The 16,651-nt window shown below is 47.3% G+C and overlaps 1 protein-coding gene across 4 annotated transcripts in view; it reads left to right on the forward strand.

The window, feature by feature from the left end:
* The window catches only part of BBS7 (Bardet-Biedl syndrome 7), a 1,458,886-nt gene that overhangs the window by 110,164 nt on the left and 1,332,071 nt on the right, over positions 1 to 16,651 (forward strand). For all 4 annotated transcript variants that reach the window (XM_069631158.1, XM_069631157.1, XM_069631160.1 and 1 more), the window contains 3 exons: positions 3,200 to 3,262; positions 5,184 to 5,359; positions 13,974 to 14,160. In XM_069631158.1, coding sequence (XP_069487259.1) covers positions 3,200 to 3,262; positions 5,184 to 5,359; positions 13,974 to 14,160 — 426 coding nt within the window. The remainder of the gene's footprint in view (positions 1 to 3,199; positions 3,263 to 5,183; positions 5,360 to 13,973; positions 14,161 to 16,651) is intronic.

Below are 16,651 nucleotides of genomic sequence, written 5' to 3' on the forward strand. Positions count from 1 at the left end.
AACAGGGCGCCATTTTGGGCCAACTTGCTTCATACTAATGAATGGGAGGAAAATGAACATTAAAAATGGCCACCTTGGAAAAGGGAGACGGGACTATCTGATAAATAAAAAAAAGTGTACCCGGCGCGCGATGCACGCAAGTGCGTCCACTGGATTACACTGTGGTATGGCTCGGAAACGAGCCAATCCACGTTAAGTGCATCCCGTGGACTCTCACCGCCGGGTACAAATATAAATTACATAATATTGTTGACGATTTGGCGGATCTATTTTACCTTGCCAAATCCCCTCTCCCAAAATCCACATCCTGTCGAATTGCACCCACAGAATCCCTCTTCCACAGCGTTTCCTGCCAGCCCCCTTCACTGAGTTTGTCCATTGTCCCTCCTGCTCCCACTACTTTTCTTTCCTTAATGGGGCTGATTCATTTCTTTTCCCCCCTGTTCTCTGCCTCGATTCTATATGCCACGCCTCCCTATCCCTCGCCTGCCCCAATCTCCTGCTTGTCTTTCATCCATAATGCAGGGCTCTGTTCCCAATGCCCCTTGCCCCATAACTCTCCCTCCTGCCCCATGCCCCTTTCACCCCACCCTCCACACCACCCCCATGTTCGTCGTACCCTGAATTACTTCATGTCTCTGCGCTTTTGGTGGGTCAGTGTTGGTCATGCAGAGGGCTCGGCAGGACGGGTTTCGGACGAGTCCCGTTAAGCTGGGATGCATTTGGTAAATCTATCCTCGACAGATATGGGTAAATCCGGTTTGCTATGGCAATTATTTGAATAGTATGAAATAACATGTGGAGTCTGACGATTCACCTACTCTTGTCGCTACTCCCCAGAGGGGATCCCTTTTCCACAAGGCTAGAATGGTGAGACAGCTAACCGATAGCCCCTGTAGGGGTGGTAAAATGCTGGAGGACCTCTTGGGGAGGGCCACCCCTACTGTGGACAGCGACATGGGTTGGAGACGAGGCCTTTCTAACCCTCACCCCCACAGAGCTGTAATAACAGAAAAACCTTCTGTGTATAAAGATTCTAGTCCTGTGATGGGACTTCATTACTCTTTCACCCTTGAGCCCCCAAAGTCTATACAATCAGTGAAGAGTTTTGTCTGAAAGTACAAATGCATGCTATTATCATATTCATTGTTCTAAGTCTGTTATTCCTGATGTTGGAGAGAAGCTTAAGCTAGAGTGGTTGGGTAATTATAGTCTTTTCTGTTAACACGACTAGGAAGAAACACAGTGAAGAAACAGACGGCTCATTTATTAAGTGTGGCAGAGAAGAGCTTGAATGCTACAATCTAGTGGGACGAAGGCTCGATCAACTGCTGTCCATTGGACTGACATCATGCTGGGACCGTCCCTGCTTAACCGGAACAGCAAAGAAGGACGTTGTTGTGTTCTGACCCGTCCGGCAGTGGCCCGTGCGGTTCTGTTATGCTGAGAGCTGTTGTTCATTCAGAAGGAGAACCTGGCACCCGAGGGGGGCACAGCACGCCCGAGAAGCATCTTGCGTGTTGGTTGGGACCAACGCAGTGAACCTGGAGAGGCGGAAAGGTGGTGGCGCGACCTGTAGTGGGTGGACCGTCTGGTGAGACAACATTGCCGAGACCAACGACCGCAGCCTACACCGGAGCCGTGTAGGTGAATGTGTGGAGCGTGCAATTGACTGTGGTTGTTGCATGACCTGTTGTGGGTGGACTGAGGAGTCCGACAACTACGCAGAAACTGCCAGTAGTAGCTGGCCGTGGCGAGAAGCAGGCTGAAGAATTTGAGTAGGGAGAGTGGGCCCGTGACCCCTGGCAAAACTGGTGAAGAGTTCCCCGGAAGAAGGTAACCGGAACAGGTGCAAGCCGCGAAGAAACAGATAAAGCAGTGAAACACTTTGTAGTACAATTCCCTGGACAGTGCCACAGGAGTGTGATGCTGGAGAGTCGAGAGGGACTCGGGGTGCATCTTCGTCGTCCCAGTGGGGCCAGAATAAAGAATATAAAGCAAGCTGAAAGTGTGAAAATCTCTGTAAAGGGGTTACAAGTTTTGCTGAAAACTACAAGGAACATTGGGGAACGAGCTAGGAGAAGGGAGTCATTCTCCTAGCCCCATGAGGATCATGTTGAATTGTTTTGTTTGTGTTTTACAAAAAGCCTGAAACTTTATGGAACTTTTATTTTGAGGCAACCTGGCGTCTTTGGGACCCTTTACATCCAGGAGAAGGGAGTACTTCTCCTGGGTCACAAGCAGAACCAGAACTTTATTATTGTTTATTGTAGTGACAGGGATCGCGTATGAGCTTTTTGACTGGGATGTTGCCTTTTGATTTGGAGTTAGATTCCTGACGAGCACCTGAGTTTCTATGATATGATATGATATGATAGGTTATTTATAAGTAGGGAAATCTATTAGCGTTAAAGACAGATGGGTTTATCTTTCGCTAGAATAAAAGTTTATAGCAATCATCATGGCACCACTTGCTCATTCTTTGCATTCCTTGTCGCCACAGGATGTATTGAAATAGTACTGGACAGCAATCAAAGCAAAAGATGTTTTTAGTGTTTATTTTGGGGTGGTCTTTGCATCTGCTTTACAACTCTAATATGTACTATGATTATGTTAAACTCAAACTTTAAACAAAATAGACAAAATGCATCTCAACCATGTATGCAAATATATTTTGACTTGATTTGCCGTATGAGTTGCCACAATATTACAGTCCTGTAGACTGTGCTTTCATAGGTCAATCCACCAGGGTATTAACAGCCTGTTTAATATGTGTATATTTGATCTAGTTAAAAGAAGCCCCAGAGTTTTCCCAGTACAACCTTATTCTACTGAAAAGAGGGGGATATCTTATCAAATAGTGTGCTTTATTGGTTTCCCTGGAAATAATTTATGGAAACCCATTATGGTTGAGTATTTTCTCATCCCTCGAATTTGTATTAACTCATGTTTTACTCTTTCATAAAAGCTATATTTTCGCTGACTGGTGCTGAAGATGTTAGGTTGTTTGCATGACATTTTTTTCCTACATCATGTTACAAACCTGCACCTTTTCATAATCTGATCCGCAAGGGTTTAGATGTGACCACGCTGCCCCAGTATAGACACTGCTGCATCTTTGAAGTCCTCATTCTGAGAAGAAGTAACTAACTCATGTTATTATCAAAGCCACTGAATGACTGTGCTAAATGTATTTTAGGTGGTCATTGGCGATAACGATGGTGTCATTACGTGTTTTGGGATCAAGAAAGGAGAGGCAGTGGTAAGTTTAGAAATTATACTCAAAATGTTGTACTCTTGTAATGAGCCAAATATCACTATAATTCATAAAGTTGACGTTTTTTTGAAACTACACAATTCTTTATCAATTTATTTCAGTAGTTATCTCGTACTTTAAAAAAAATTCAGATGTCCATGTATGTTGTTACCTTTGATATCATGCTCTTCAGGTCCATGTCAATACACATCCATTGCCATCTATTCCAAATATTATCCTGTGCCTGCTTGAACATTTGAAATTCAGATGGTGTCGACATGTGAGCCTTTCTGATTTGTGCTCTCCATAGTCCCAGGGGAAAAAGCACAAGTCTCTGGAATGTTGAGTGCTAGCTTCACAAATCCTCTTAACGTAATTGCTGTCATGGAATATCCATACACATTGGTTTCTTGAAGTTGAGGTGGCAACTACTACATCTTCGTCATAACAGCCCCTCTTGATCATTCAGTTGCTGTTCCAGATCGATGATGATGGTACAGATAGAACTTTAGAGGCATGACAACAGTGGTCTAGGTCTGGAGATCCTCAAGCTATGCTTCCACTTCTGCAATATATTGGCCTTCTTGTAATTCACTGCTGCACTTTGTTTGATTCAAAATCCACTGTTATCTCATCTTGGCCTTCCACTTCCACCAGACATTTCTCCGCTACTGTAAAATGAGGTCACTATTGAGACTTTAAGGACTGTGCAGCTTTCTCCTCTACTCTTCCCATCACGCATTTCTTCCCCCTTTCCTCTCTAGTTTTTTCTTTCTGTCCTGTTTTCTATTGCGATCTGCTTTCCAGAGTGCCCTCTCCTTCCCTTTCTTTGGTCTCCTCTTGTCTTCTGTCTTTTCCCTCTCTCTCTCTGCCCCTTACTTGTTTCTCTCCTCCCGCCACTCTTTTCTCTGCATTTTCACCAATTTCTATGACCTCCACCCTTCCCTTCTCCCTCCTGCACTCTTCTCTCCACCTCTGCTCTTCTGACTCCCTTCATTACTCTTCAGTCTCACTCCTCTGCCCCGCCCTCACTCGCTTCTCCTCGCTGCACCCAAGCTCTCCGAACACCTTGTCCAGTACTAGTCTGAACTCAAGATCAGCATCTATGACAGCTCAGCCAGTGGCCCGCTTGACGTCTCTCTGGGCTGATGTATCAAAATGGCCAGCAGCCATCTTTGTTTTACTTTCATTATGGTGACTGTTCATGTAATGTCCGCAGCTCAGAGTCTCCTGCTCTTTTTCATACTGGCTATAATGGCTTGCTGTCCCACAATTGAGTGCACGTATGGTTCCCAGGGTACACATGTTTGATAGACCCGCACTCACAAACTTGCATTTTTAACAAACTAGCTCATACAATCTGCAGATGCCTGGGCTGCGGCTCTGCGAACTGCATATCGTTTGTTTTCCCTTCTCCTTTATTGTTTTTATTGGAGGATTGCTATGGTGTGGGATGGTTCCATGTGAAATTGCCCTGCGGGCACCACCTCATACCTCTGGGGCTCTCATCACAGAGTGGGTGATGGTCTCCTGCCCCCATGGTCGCCCCAACCCCATCCACAAGCTGCAAAGAAGGGATTTATACACCGCCTAAAACAGTGGTGTTATTTTGTCTGCATTTGTTTATACACATTCTTATTGTTGTGAGGACTGGAGTGTGCTTCGTGCCAACGAATGACCGCAGGACAACATTTCTAAGCAGTCCCTGCCTGAAAGGTCCACTAAGACCCCTGAGTAAAGAATAACATTTGATTTAATGATAAAAGCTTTTAAACACCCTCTTTCTATAGTCAATTCTAGTAAATTGTTGGTGTCCATCCTCTTGACCCGCAATAACACAATTTGCTAACCTGTTTAGTCCTAGACACCATTTTCTTATGATATAAATTTGCATATGTCTTATTGTACATTTATTTTCTTTTGACAGCCAGTTTTCAAGACGTTACCTGGGCAGAAGATTGCAAGGCTAGAGCTTGGAGGAGCCCTTGGAACACCACAGGAGAAGATTTTTGTGGCCACTGGATCCGAGGTTAAGGGTTTCACCAAGAGAGGGAAGCAGTTTCTCTCCTTTGAAACTAACCTCACTGAAAGCATCAAGGCTATGTATGTAACTTTGACATTTCTTTGGAAGTTTCTTTTAATTGCTTGATTAAAAAAAGTTTTTTTTTTTTTTTTACTTTTGTTGTTTTTACAGTGGTGTGGTCACATATGAAAACCCCTAGGAACAGGACACTTTATAAGGTACTCAAAGATAGGGTGTCCCTATGTAGCAGGAGACTGGGGGCATTCAATCAGCTAATTGCTTTCCTAAAAATAAAGCGCAACCTAGAGGACTATGTTTATGTACAATAGCCCAAAAAGAATAAACTAAACAATTATAATGGCACATGGAAAACACATTTTATTTGTCTGTCATCTAGATCTGATGTAACAGATAAATGTACCCAATGCCCAGGACAAAGCACCCCCCCCCAGGGTCCTTAATCCCCAACATCAGCAGATATTGTTGGGGGCTATTGTAAGAAAGAGACTGAGGAAATCGTCCTCCGTTCTGTCAGCACCTTGGTATTAAAATCTACACCAGTTTCATTTAGAAGTACTTCATCAATAATTAATGTTCATTAAAAAAAGGGTTTTCACATTTCGGTCAATTGGGTCCTTCGTTGGAGCAATGATTGTAAATAATACTAAATACATATTTTGGTAGTGTTCCCCTTTTTTATCATGCACATCATGAAAAGATATAATAAGCCTGAAAAAGGAAAAAAACAAAGAGAACATACCTGGTTGCAAGATGTACCAGGTGGAACTGTAGGGAAAAATGCATGTGGTTTTTAATTGTATTTATGTGAGTCCCTATTTGAAGGTACGTGCATGAGAATTTGGCTTACATTTTACCAGCATGCATTGATCTAAATGATTAATGGCTTGGTGTATGGGTTTTTGGTGTCTGACCCCCAAAGATAAAGATTGATGTTCGTAGATCTTTAACTTATTTAGGGTTGCTGTATTTGGCTGAAAGGTGGTTGCCCCACGATAGATCAACAGTGCCCCCCCCCCCCCCTTCGGAACAGAGTTTGCATGGAGAATCTCTGGTGGACTTCTTAAAATCTGTATTAACTTATGTGGTCCTGTCTAGTCTTTGGGACCCGACCATGGGGCCTAATCAGGAGTTGGTCAGTGCAGTAAAAATTAGGCAGTAACGCTATTACTGCCGCATTACCACACCGCCCAATCCCAAATTTAGGGTAAAATCGGAGGATTCACCTTCAGCTCTGAGCTGGAGGTAAATCTGCAGACATTCCGGTCAGTTATTGCGCCGTAAATTGCCCATTGTGTCCTATGGTCTCCAAAGAAATGGGGATTTACATCGCCACTGCCACTTGTAATCTGGTGGTAATATCGCCGACCAAGTGGCGGTAACCGCTATTGCATTGGGTGGTATTCCGGCTGATTTACTGCCGGGATACCACCCAATTTGTGATGAGGCCCAGTATGTTAGGGAGATATTGGAACACTTTATAGAACAAAACATTTTCAAATGCAGGTGTTAAGTGTGCATGTGTTATTTATTACATTTATTCTGAACATTTAGAGAAGTTTATTAATGGAATAACGTAGTTGGTTGTTGACACAGTTTGTGCTGTAGATTCAGTCTGGGGGCGAAGGGTGTATGGGTGTGTCTTTCCCCATACTTTAGGTGGAACAGTTGAGGCTGGAAAGGGAACTGGGGTTTTCACCCATTCTGTGTTTTTGTATATGAAAAAAAGGTAGGGTCTGAATTTTGAGTGTGGTGGGAGGGCCCTTGAATAATGTAATTGTGGGTGCAGTAGTCATAGTTATGTTTGGAGCTATAAGCAGTGCCGGAGCTAGGAGAGGGGCAAAGGGAGCAGAGGTCCCCTCTGGGTCCCTTTTTTTGGAATGATCCCGATGCATAGAATGGTTGCCTTATATGTGCAAAGCAGTGTTTGTTTAGCACAATGAAACTGAGATGTTTGAGGTCATAATCAGGAAATCTGGATGCAGTGGAAGATGGGCGTGTGGTTTGATTGTCATAAGACAGTGATGTTTTGTTTCCCCATTCCTATAAAATAGTGTATTTGATAGTTTTTTTTTTTAAATATATTTTTATTTTATCTCAACCAAACAACATTACAACAAAACATAAATAAAACACTTCAAACTACAAAACCAAACAAACAAAAAGTAAGGCACTGCAATCCCCGTCCCTCCCCCCTATGAGCCTGTAGAGTGTCCGCCTTCAGTGTCCGTTCCGTGCGGTGGGGCCTCATCGCTCTCAAGTCCAGCCGAGGCTGATCCCGCACCAAACAGCTCAGCTAACAACAACTTCCATGCCGTGAGAGAGCCTATTTCTTCCCCATCCCCTGCCATACTGCCATCTTGCCACGCTGTCGTTTCGGCATCCGCCCATTTTTGGAGATCCCGCCACCAGACCTCCACTCGCGGCTTGTGACATTTCTTCCACTCCATGGCTATCCTACGTTTGACAAGCACATAGGCCAGATCTTTAAGTTTCTCAACATGTCGAAGCTTACGCGCCCTGGGATACCCTCCCAGCAGACAAGCCCAAGCCGAATCCACCTTAAGTGTAATACCCCTCCCTGCCAGCCTCCGCGCCACTTCACCCCAGTAAGTTGCAATCACTGGGCACGCCCAGAACATGTGTATCATGTCCGCATTCTCTTCGTTACACTTGGGGCACGCCTGGCGCCCACTACCTAGGAATTTGGAAATTCTAAGGGGGGTCATATATGCCCTGTGCGTAATATAGAGCTGTATCTGCTTGAACCTGGCGTTCCTAGATACCTTTTTGTGGTACCCCAGGGCGCGCTCCCACATCCCATCCGACATCGGGGCCCCCATCTCCGCTTCCCACTCCAGTCTAAGGTGCCCCAAATCCTTCCCAACCTTTGTCATCAGCATCTCGTACAACCTAGAGACCTCGTGTCCACCCTCTGATGCGTTATACATCGTCTCGAGCGTGGCATCCGGTTCATCGGCCAAAGTAGTTTCGGGCCACGTGCTCCGGACCTCCCGGACCACCCTATGATATGTTACATATTGACCCCTGTGTAGTCCCGACCCTGCCTCCAGTTCATCGAACTCCATCAGGGTCCCATCCTGCCAGATGTCGCCCATAGTGATCAATCCCACTGACTCCCAATACGTCCGGATAATAGTTCTCAGCTGCCCGTCCTCCTTTGCCAGGGCGATCAGAGGGAACTGCGGCATACACGGCAAGGGGTCACCCATCATCCGACAGGCACGCCGCCATATATTCCTGCCAAGGGCTAGCATCTTAGGACGCTCTCTCATCCATGAGCCAGTCACCCAAATCACCTCCCGCAGATAGAAGGGGGAACAGTCTTTCCCTAGCAGCCTATGTTCGGGGGTCTCTTCATCTGAAAGCCACCTGGCCACATATTGCAGTTGCGCCGCAATATAATAGGCCTCAAAGTTCGGCAGCTTCACGCCACCTTTCTCGTAAGAGTTCTGCAATTTCCATAATGCGACCCTGTTGCGCGTGCCGTGCCACAGGAAATTCCTACACACGCTATGTAACCTAGCGAAAAACTTCCTAGGTATCATGTACGGGATGTTTTTAAAGTAATGCAGGAGTCTGGGCAGCACCACCATTTTAAGCATAGCTCCGCGACCCATCGTAGCTAAAGGCAATCTTTCCCAGAACCTCATGCACCTCTCAATCTTTCCCACAGCTAGTTCAGTGTTATACTTGTGTTCTTCCTCGGTCGTGTGATACATGTCAATGCCCAAGTACCGGAAGGAGCTCGTTGCCCACGGAATCCGCAGCACCGGCAACCTCTCCGCCGGTATCCCCACATAACTGCCCAGCGGGAATAATACGGATTTCTGAGGGTTAACCGCTATGCCGGACAACCAGGCGTACCTCTCCAATACCTCCAAGATATACTGCAAATTCTCTTCTTGATGTTTCAGGTATAACAGCATATCGTCTGCATACAGGGATATAAGATGGCACTCTCCTCCCACCTCTATGCCCACCGGATCATACTGCTGCCGGAGGTAAACTGCTAAGGGTTCGAGGGCCAGTATGTACAACATTGGGGACCAAGGACATCCCTGCCTGGTACCTCTGCCTAACTGCCATCTATCTGACACTACTGCACCCGTACGGACCCTAGCCAGAGGCGCACTATATAATAACTCGGCCCACCTCATGTAGCATGGTCCCAGTCTGAACTGCCCCAAAGCCGCCAGCAGCCATGGCCATCGGACGGAGTCGAACGCTTTAACCGCGTCCAGCGCCACTATTGCCATTTCGCTGTCCTCACTGCCCCCCCATTCCACCACCCTGTGAAGGCGCCTGTGATTGTGAGTAATATTCCTGTTCGGGACATAGCCCGTCTGGTCAGGATGGATCAGCTTGCCTATTACCCTCCGCATTCTGGCCGCCAGGACCGCTGTCAGGATCTTGCTGTCCTGGTTCAGCATCGACAGGGGCCGGTAGGAGCTACAATCATGCTCCGGTTTATTTGGTTTGGGGAGCGGTACTATAATCGCCTCCCTGAGTGATTCCGGCAGCCGCCCCACCTCGAACGCTTCATTAAACATCTCCAGCATGGGCGGGAGCACCTCCTCCCCATACGCTTTATAAAATTCACTGGGGAACCCATCTGCACCTGGGGCCTTACAAGTGGGTAGCTGCCGCACAATCTCCTGCAGCTCCTCCAGAGTGATCGGAGCATCCATCTCCTCTCGCTCTTCGTCACTTATCTTGGGCAGGCCTATGTCTTCAAGTACTACCTCTATCTCTTTCCGGCTTCCCCCCTCTCGATCCTCATATAATGTCTGATAATATTCTGCGAATGCTCCATTCACCCCTTCCTGGGTGTCCTGCTCCACTCCCTTTTCAGTGATAACTGATCGGATCGGGGATCTTGGGGTCTCGCTCTTATACAGCCAAGCAAGAAGCCTGCCCGTCTTGTCTCCCCCGGCATGCAACCTCTCAATATACTTCCTGTAATTCAGATTACAAAGCCTGTCCCAATGTTCTGCGCACCTCTGTTGCAAATTAATGACCTCCTCCATGTCCGTCTCCCCCTCCCCCAGCTCTCTCTCCAACTCAATCTCGGCCCTCCGCAGATCTGCCAGGACTCCTCCCATTAATCCTTTGGATTTAACAATGGCAACCCCCCTCATTACAACCTTAAAGGCCTCCCACAAAGTACCAGCCGACTTGACGCTGCCTGTGTTCGCTTCAAAGTAAGCAACTATCTCCTCCCTCACTTCCTCTCTGAAGACTGGATCCCTGAGCGCTTCCGCCCTAAGGCGCCATGTTGAAATTCGCGCACGTGGAGGACAAAGCTGCCAACGCATGACCAGGGGCGAGTGGTCCGAAAGGACTCTCGCCCTGTAGTCTATCTGGTCACACTCCGCGACAACGTCCGGAGTGGCGAAAAAGTAATCCAGCCTTGTGTGTAACTGGTGCGGGGCCGAGTAATGCGAATATTGCCTCACGCCAGGGTGTCTCGTCCTCCACACGTCTGCCAGGCCTAGGTCTACCAGCAGCGCCTGCAGTACCCTAGCCGCCGGGCTGGGCCTGTCCACCCTGTCATCTGACCTGTCCTCCTTGGGGTCTAGTACACAATTAAAGTCCCCTCCCCAAATCACAGGACCCCCCATCCCCTCACCCAGTCTAGTGGTCAGTGTCCTAAAGTATGTCGCCGTGTCACGGTTGGGGGCATAGGTATTTATGACACACACTACTTTATTTTCCACAAGCCCCCTTACCATGACCAGCCTCCCATCAGACTCCACAACCTCCCCAAGTAGCTTAAACGGGACATGTGGTGCAACCCAAATCAGCACACCTCTAGCATAGGCAGAATATGTGGATCCAACTACAGTCCCTCTCCACTTACTCCCCACCAGTTCCAGTTTATCCCGTGTCAGATGTGTCTCCTGTAACAAGGCGATATCTATCTTTTGTCTTTTTAGGTACAACATGACCTTGTTACGCTTAAGGTAGCTGTTAAGCCCTCTAACGTTCCACGTTAGTATCCTAAGGTCCCCCATGATGCATCAGCAGCTCCCATCCCTTTCCCAGGTCCACTCGCCTCCCCCCTACCGCAAGGGCCCCCATCCCCAGTTTCTCTCCCAGGCTCATATAAAAACTGACCCTCCCCACCCCCCTAACCCAACCAACTGCCCAGCTCCATCCCTGGATCTCAGGCATCCCTGTGTTCGGTTCTCTCTGGAACCCAAGTAGAGAACCCGACAGGGTGTCACCCCACACACCGTGACTAACCTAAACTCAAACTGGGGTACAAAGAACAGTCCCCGGAGGCTCCCCTCCCACAATTCCGTATCCGCACACATGGACCATGTTTCGAAGTCCTAACGCATACACTACCATAACAAAGTCCCACCAACTATATTCCAGTCCCAATATTCATCGCCCAACCGGGCCCGCAGCGTCACTTATCTCTTCGTTCCATCCGCCATCCGCTCATCTGGCTCTTGAGGACAATTTTGTGCATCGAGCCATTCCATGGCCTCCTCCGGAGTGTCAAAAAACAGTGTCTTAGTCATATCTTCAATCTGGCCGGATAGAGCAACATATACTTGTACCCCGCTGCCCGCAATCGCCTCTTGACCGCCCCAAAGTTCATGCGACTACGCTGCACTTGCAGGGTGTAGTCGGGGTAAGCAGTAATGGTCGCCTCTCCTCGCTGTATGGTGCCCCCCTTACGAAAGTGCTCAAGGATCCTTTCCCGATCCCGATAGTTAAGGATCTTGGCGATCACAGGCCTAGGTGGGTTCCCCGGCGGTGGTCTTCTGTTCAAGGCCCTATGCGCCCTCTCCACCGCAAACCCCTGCGACAGGGCTCCCCCAGTGATCTCCTGCAGCAGCAAGTTCTCAATAAACTCCGTGGGGTTCTGGCCTTCAGCCCCCTCCGGCAGGCCCACGATGCGAACGTTATTTCTCCGAGTGCGTCCTTCCGCCTCTTCGGCCCTACTTTCCAAGTTACCCACCCGCTGCACCAGGGCATGGATATCGCTCTTATATGCAGTGCAGTCCACCACAGTAGGGCCCATCTCCTTTTCCAGAGTTTCCGTGCGCTCAGCAAGGGCTCGTACATCCTGCCTCAGGGGGTTCACGTCCTCCTGCACCGCCCCGACCTGTAGTTCCAAAGCAGTTTTCAATTCGACCACAGCAAGTTGGAGCTTGGTCTCCCACGTTGCCTTCAGATCCGCGATCGCAGCGAGGACCTCCTGGTTCGCACCCCCGGCGGCCATCTCTTTGGTCTGAGCTTTATCCTTGCTCCTGGCACCTTCCAGGCCGGGCGACGTCTTGGCGTATTCGTCGAGCGTAGGCTGCTTATTCTTCGCCCTCAGAGGTTTGTTCGACATATCTCCAGTCAGGAGCGTCCTTCTGGCAGCGCTCCGGTCCAGGCCAGGGAGGCACCGTGCCCATACACCACGACTCAGTTGAGAGTCCCAGCTCGCCCCACAGCCTCGGGCACCGCTGTTGTACGGCGCTCCCCCCAGATGGGCTAGGTCGCGCCGCCCCCTTTGTTCCGCTGAGAGGGCGCACGTATGCTGTGGTCCCAATCCACCGCTCCTTTGTCCCCTCGTCAAGCGGCGGCGGCCATTTTGTCATCAGTCGTGATCTCGCCACCAGTGCTTCATTCGGCTCTTAAGTACACGTGCGCACCACGAAGCCGTGTAAAAATGTGTCCTCGCGTGCAGCCGGACTTCATGTTCACAGTCTTCCCACTTTCTGCCAAATCACAGCGGTCCTTGCGCGGTATCAGTCGGATTATGTACGGATCAGCGGGAGCTCCCGTACAGGCACGTCCTTTCACATGGCTTCCAAGCCACGCCCCCGTGTATTTGATAGTTATTTTAAGACAGAATAATTTTCAATTGTCATTGCAGCTCAACTTGCAAACAGTATTTGGTGCTATTTATTTCAGGGGATTTATTTCCTTCCTCACTGAAAGAATGATCTTCAGTAGATCTTTTTTTGAGTATCGAGGCAATGCATGCATGTCTCTGATGGCAGCTGTCCTTAAACTACGATTTTTAAAAACCTGGTTTTGGAGCCCTTTGCTTGCTTTTATTCATGGAGCCATGACCAATAGCTTCTTTAGATGATCTTACTTACTTTCTGCGCAACTAATAGCAGCATGCGATTTGAACAAAGGAGGTCCAACAAATGATTTTCTGGCACACCTTTTTGTCAAAAACGAAGTAGTTACCTCCTTGACAGTGTGTATTTTTAAATTCCATTTGATCTGCTAATCTGAGATAATGTTTCACATAGGTGTTCGCGAACTAAGTGTAAAATCAAATTGCTATTAATTTTCATAAGTTACATTTATACACATATTGTGGATTCATTATACCAGATCATGCATGTGTTTAATGATAATGATGTTATTTATATAGTGCCTTAATCCAAAGCGCTTTACAGAGCACATACTACATACAATTTACATACATATATATATATATACATACAATGTGTTTAACCATGTGTTCTACTACTTGCAGAATGGAAGTGTGTAGCTGGTGTTTTGTGGCAGAAGCAGTGTCTGACATTTTTCTAAAAGTTTGCACATTTTCATTAGAGTGACTTCATAATTGATTTAAAGTAATTTTTGCATGGATATGCTAAACTAATACAATTATACTTTTTTTCTACTTAGGCATATATCAGGATCAGACCTTTTCTTATGTGCCAGCTACATCTATAATCATTACTGTGACTGCAAGGACCAGCACTATTACCTTTCTGGAGACAAAATCAATGACATCATTTGTCTTCCAGTTGAAAAATTCTCATTTATTACACCAATCTTGGCTTGTCAAGATAGATTCCTCAGAGTTTTACAGGTATCCACCTTTAAATGTGTCTTCATGTGTTATTGAATGCTGCTCTTAGCATGCACGCCTCTAAACCTTTATCACATACTGTCAATCTTCTTTATACAAAACATGCAGGCAAGTATGCCAATTTCCTCACATCTCATGGATACTTAGACAAAAATGATATTGCCAGTACCCTAATTCTACTAACGATGCATGTATGTATGATGCATTGAAATGTACTTTACGCTTTATCCAACTTTTTCAAATAGTCCTTGTTCGAATACTAGAATGACCCAATACAGGGTAATTTGAAAACAGATGTAGTTGAATTTCTTATCCTATTTATTATCATATTTATATGTTTTCCCCTCTTTAAAGAACACTGTTTTTTGCACCGGGACATCTGCACTGTGACTTATTGGGAACTTTCCTGAGCATGCTTTGGCATTGGGTGTGAGTTGGAGAGGCTCTGGAGGGAATACAGGTGTGTCTCAAATAATTTTAAAGGTTTGCTATGGGAGTCTGCAAAACCTGGCTCTCCAGAAATGTTGACCCACAACTACAATCAGCCCCTATTAGCATACTCAATGGTATGGGCACATGGGATTTATAGCACAAAATATTTGGAGCTCTGCAAGCTTCAAACCCCTGCAGTATAGATGTGATTATAATATTAATGACACAATCGGATTACCATTCCATTCCAGTTCTGTTTGTTCTGATTTACAATTATGATTAGGCATTTACTCACATTCAGTTAAAGCATTCTGTTGACCTTGAAATGTTTCTCCCAGGCTTATCAAGAAATATGTAAACGTCAGACATGACTGTACATTGACCCCTTTCAATCGGGATTCCGGCTGGGCCGTAGCACGGAGTGTGTCCTGGGATCAGTGCTGGATGACATGGCCAGTTTAATCGACGGGGGTGGTGTGGGAGCCCTGATTCTGTGGATCTATCAGCGGCATTTGATACCATGGACCACCTCACCCTGCTGGCCCATGCCGGTCTCTCCAGCCCGGTACTACCATTGTTTGTATCATTCCTGACGGAAAGGGGGCAAGTACTTTCACTCCACCCTTTCTCTTCACTCCACTGTTCTCTTTCCTGTGGTGTCCCTCAGGGGTCCGCCTTGTCTCCTATGCTTTTCAATATCTACATTCAGCCTCTTGTTTGTCTTATCTGCTCCTTCGGCATTAGATGCTATTCATATGCACGACACCCAGATCCTGATCCGATTAGATATTTATCAGGCTGGGATGTCGTCCTGCCTCTCTCGATGCTTGGCAGCCGTGGGAGATGGGATGATCCACAATTGGCTGAAGCTTAATGGAGACAAGACGGAAGTTCTGGTGGTGGGTGCCCCTCTTCCCACCCCCATTACGGTTGTAAAAACATCTTGGGGTATTGTTCTTCTCCACTCTCTATGGCTCATCAGGTCTCTGCAGTCTGTAAGGTGGTGCACTTCCATTTGAAGATCCTGCGGAAAGTGCTTCCTCACATACCACCTCATTTACGTCTCTGTTGGTAACGCCCCTGGTCCATATCTGCCTGGACTACTGTAATGCACTATACTTGTCCCAGCCTAAGGGGTTCGTTCTGCGACTGTAGCGCCTTCAAAATCTTGCAGCGCAAGTCGCTACTGGTTCCCCTTATGGAGTGCATGCTACCCCAATCCTGCGCTCACTACATTGGTTGCCGTTGACTCAGCTAATTAACTTTAAATCTCTGTCTGGTTCACTGGGCACTCCATGGACACAGGGCTGTATATATATTTTTTTAAACTCTTATTTTTTACAACACATAATAACCAACAACACCAACAAACATCACACCGCAACTGGCACTACGTGTTCGATTCCGCACTTCGTCATCCATCTGCTTGGCGCGCTGGCGTGGCATCCTCAGTCTGTCCTCAATGTTGTCTACCTCCTTTTTGTTTGTCCCCTGGGTCTGGCCTCGTGCAAATTGCCCCACTGCTGCTTGCTTCCCTCCTCGCTGAGTCCTCCTCGAACTTTGCCGCCAACTAATCAGTCTTCCTGCTTGCCCTCTGGGGTCTTTGGTGCTGTGCCCATCCTTACTTTCGAACAGCTCTTGTATGTGGGAGTTCCATGCCAGTATCTTGGCCCCATTTTCGCCCACGCCCCTTTGCAACGCTCTGGTCCACACTGGCGTTTCAGCTATCGTCCATTTCTTCAGGTCTGCCCACCACATTTCTATTGACGGTCCCGCACATTAGGTCTTTCATCTTTCCCATGTGTGTCCTCTGTTTGCCGCCCCTTGGGAACAACCCCAGTAGATGAGACTCCGGCGACCACGCCTGCATTTGAATCCCTCCTCCTGTCGCCCTATATTTAACAGCGTCCCAAAACCTACTCATCACTGTGCAAGATCAAAACATGTGCAGCATGTCCGCCTTCTCCGTCGCGCAGCTACAGGTTTGCTTGCCTCCCATAGTAGACATTCTCTTGGGCATGAGGTATGCCCTGTGTATGAGATAGAGCTGCATTTGCTT

The sequence above is a fragment of the Ambystoma mexicanum genome, chromosome 6q (assembly GCF_040938575.1).
Source record: "Ambystoma mexicanum isolate Mex_15411 chromosome 6q, UKY_AmexF1_1, whole genome shotgun sequence".
NCBI classification, from domain to species: domain Eukaryota; kingdom Metazoa; phylum Chordata; class Amphibia; order Caudata; family Ambystomatidae; genus Ambystoma; species Ambystoma mexicanum.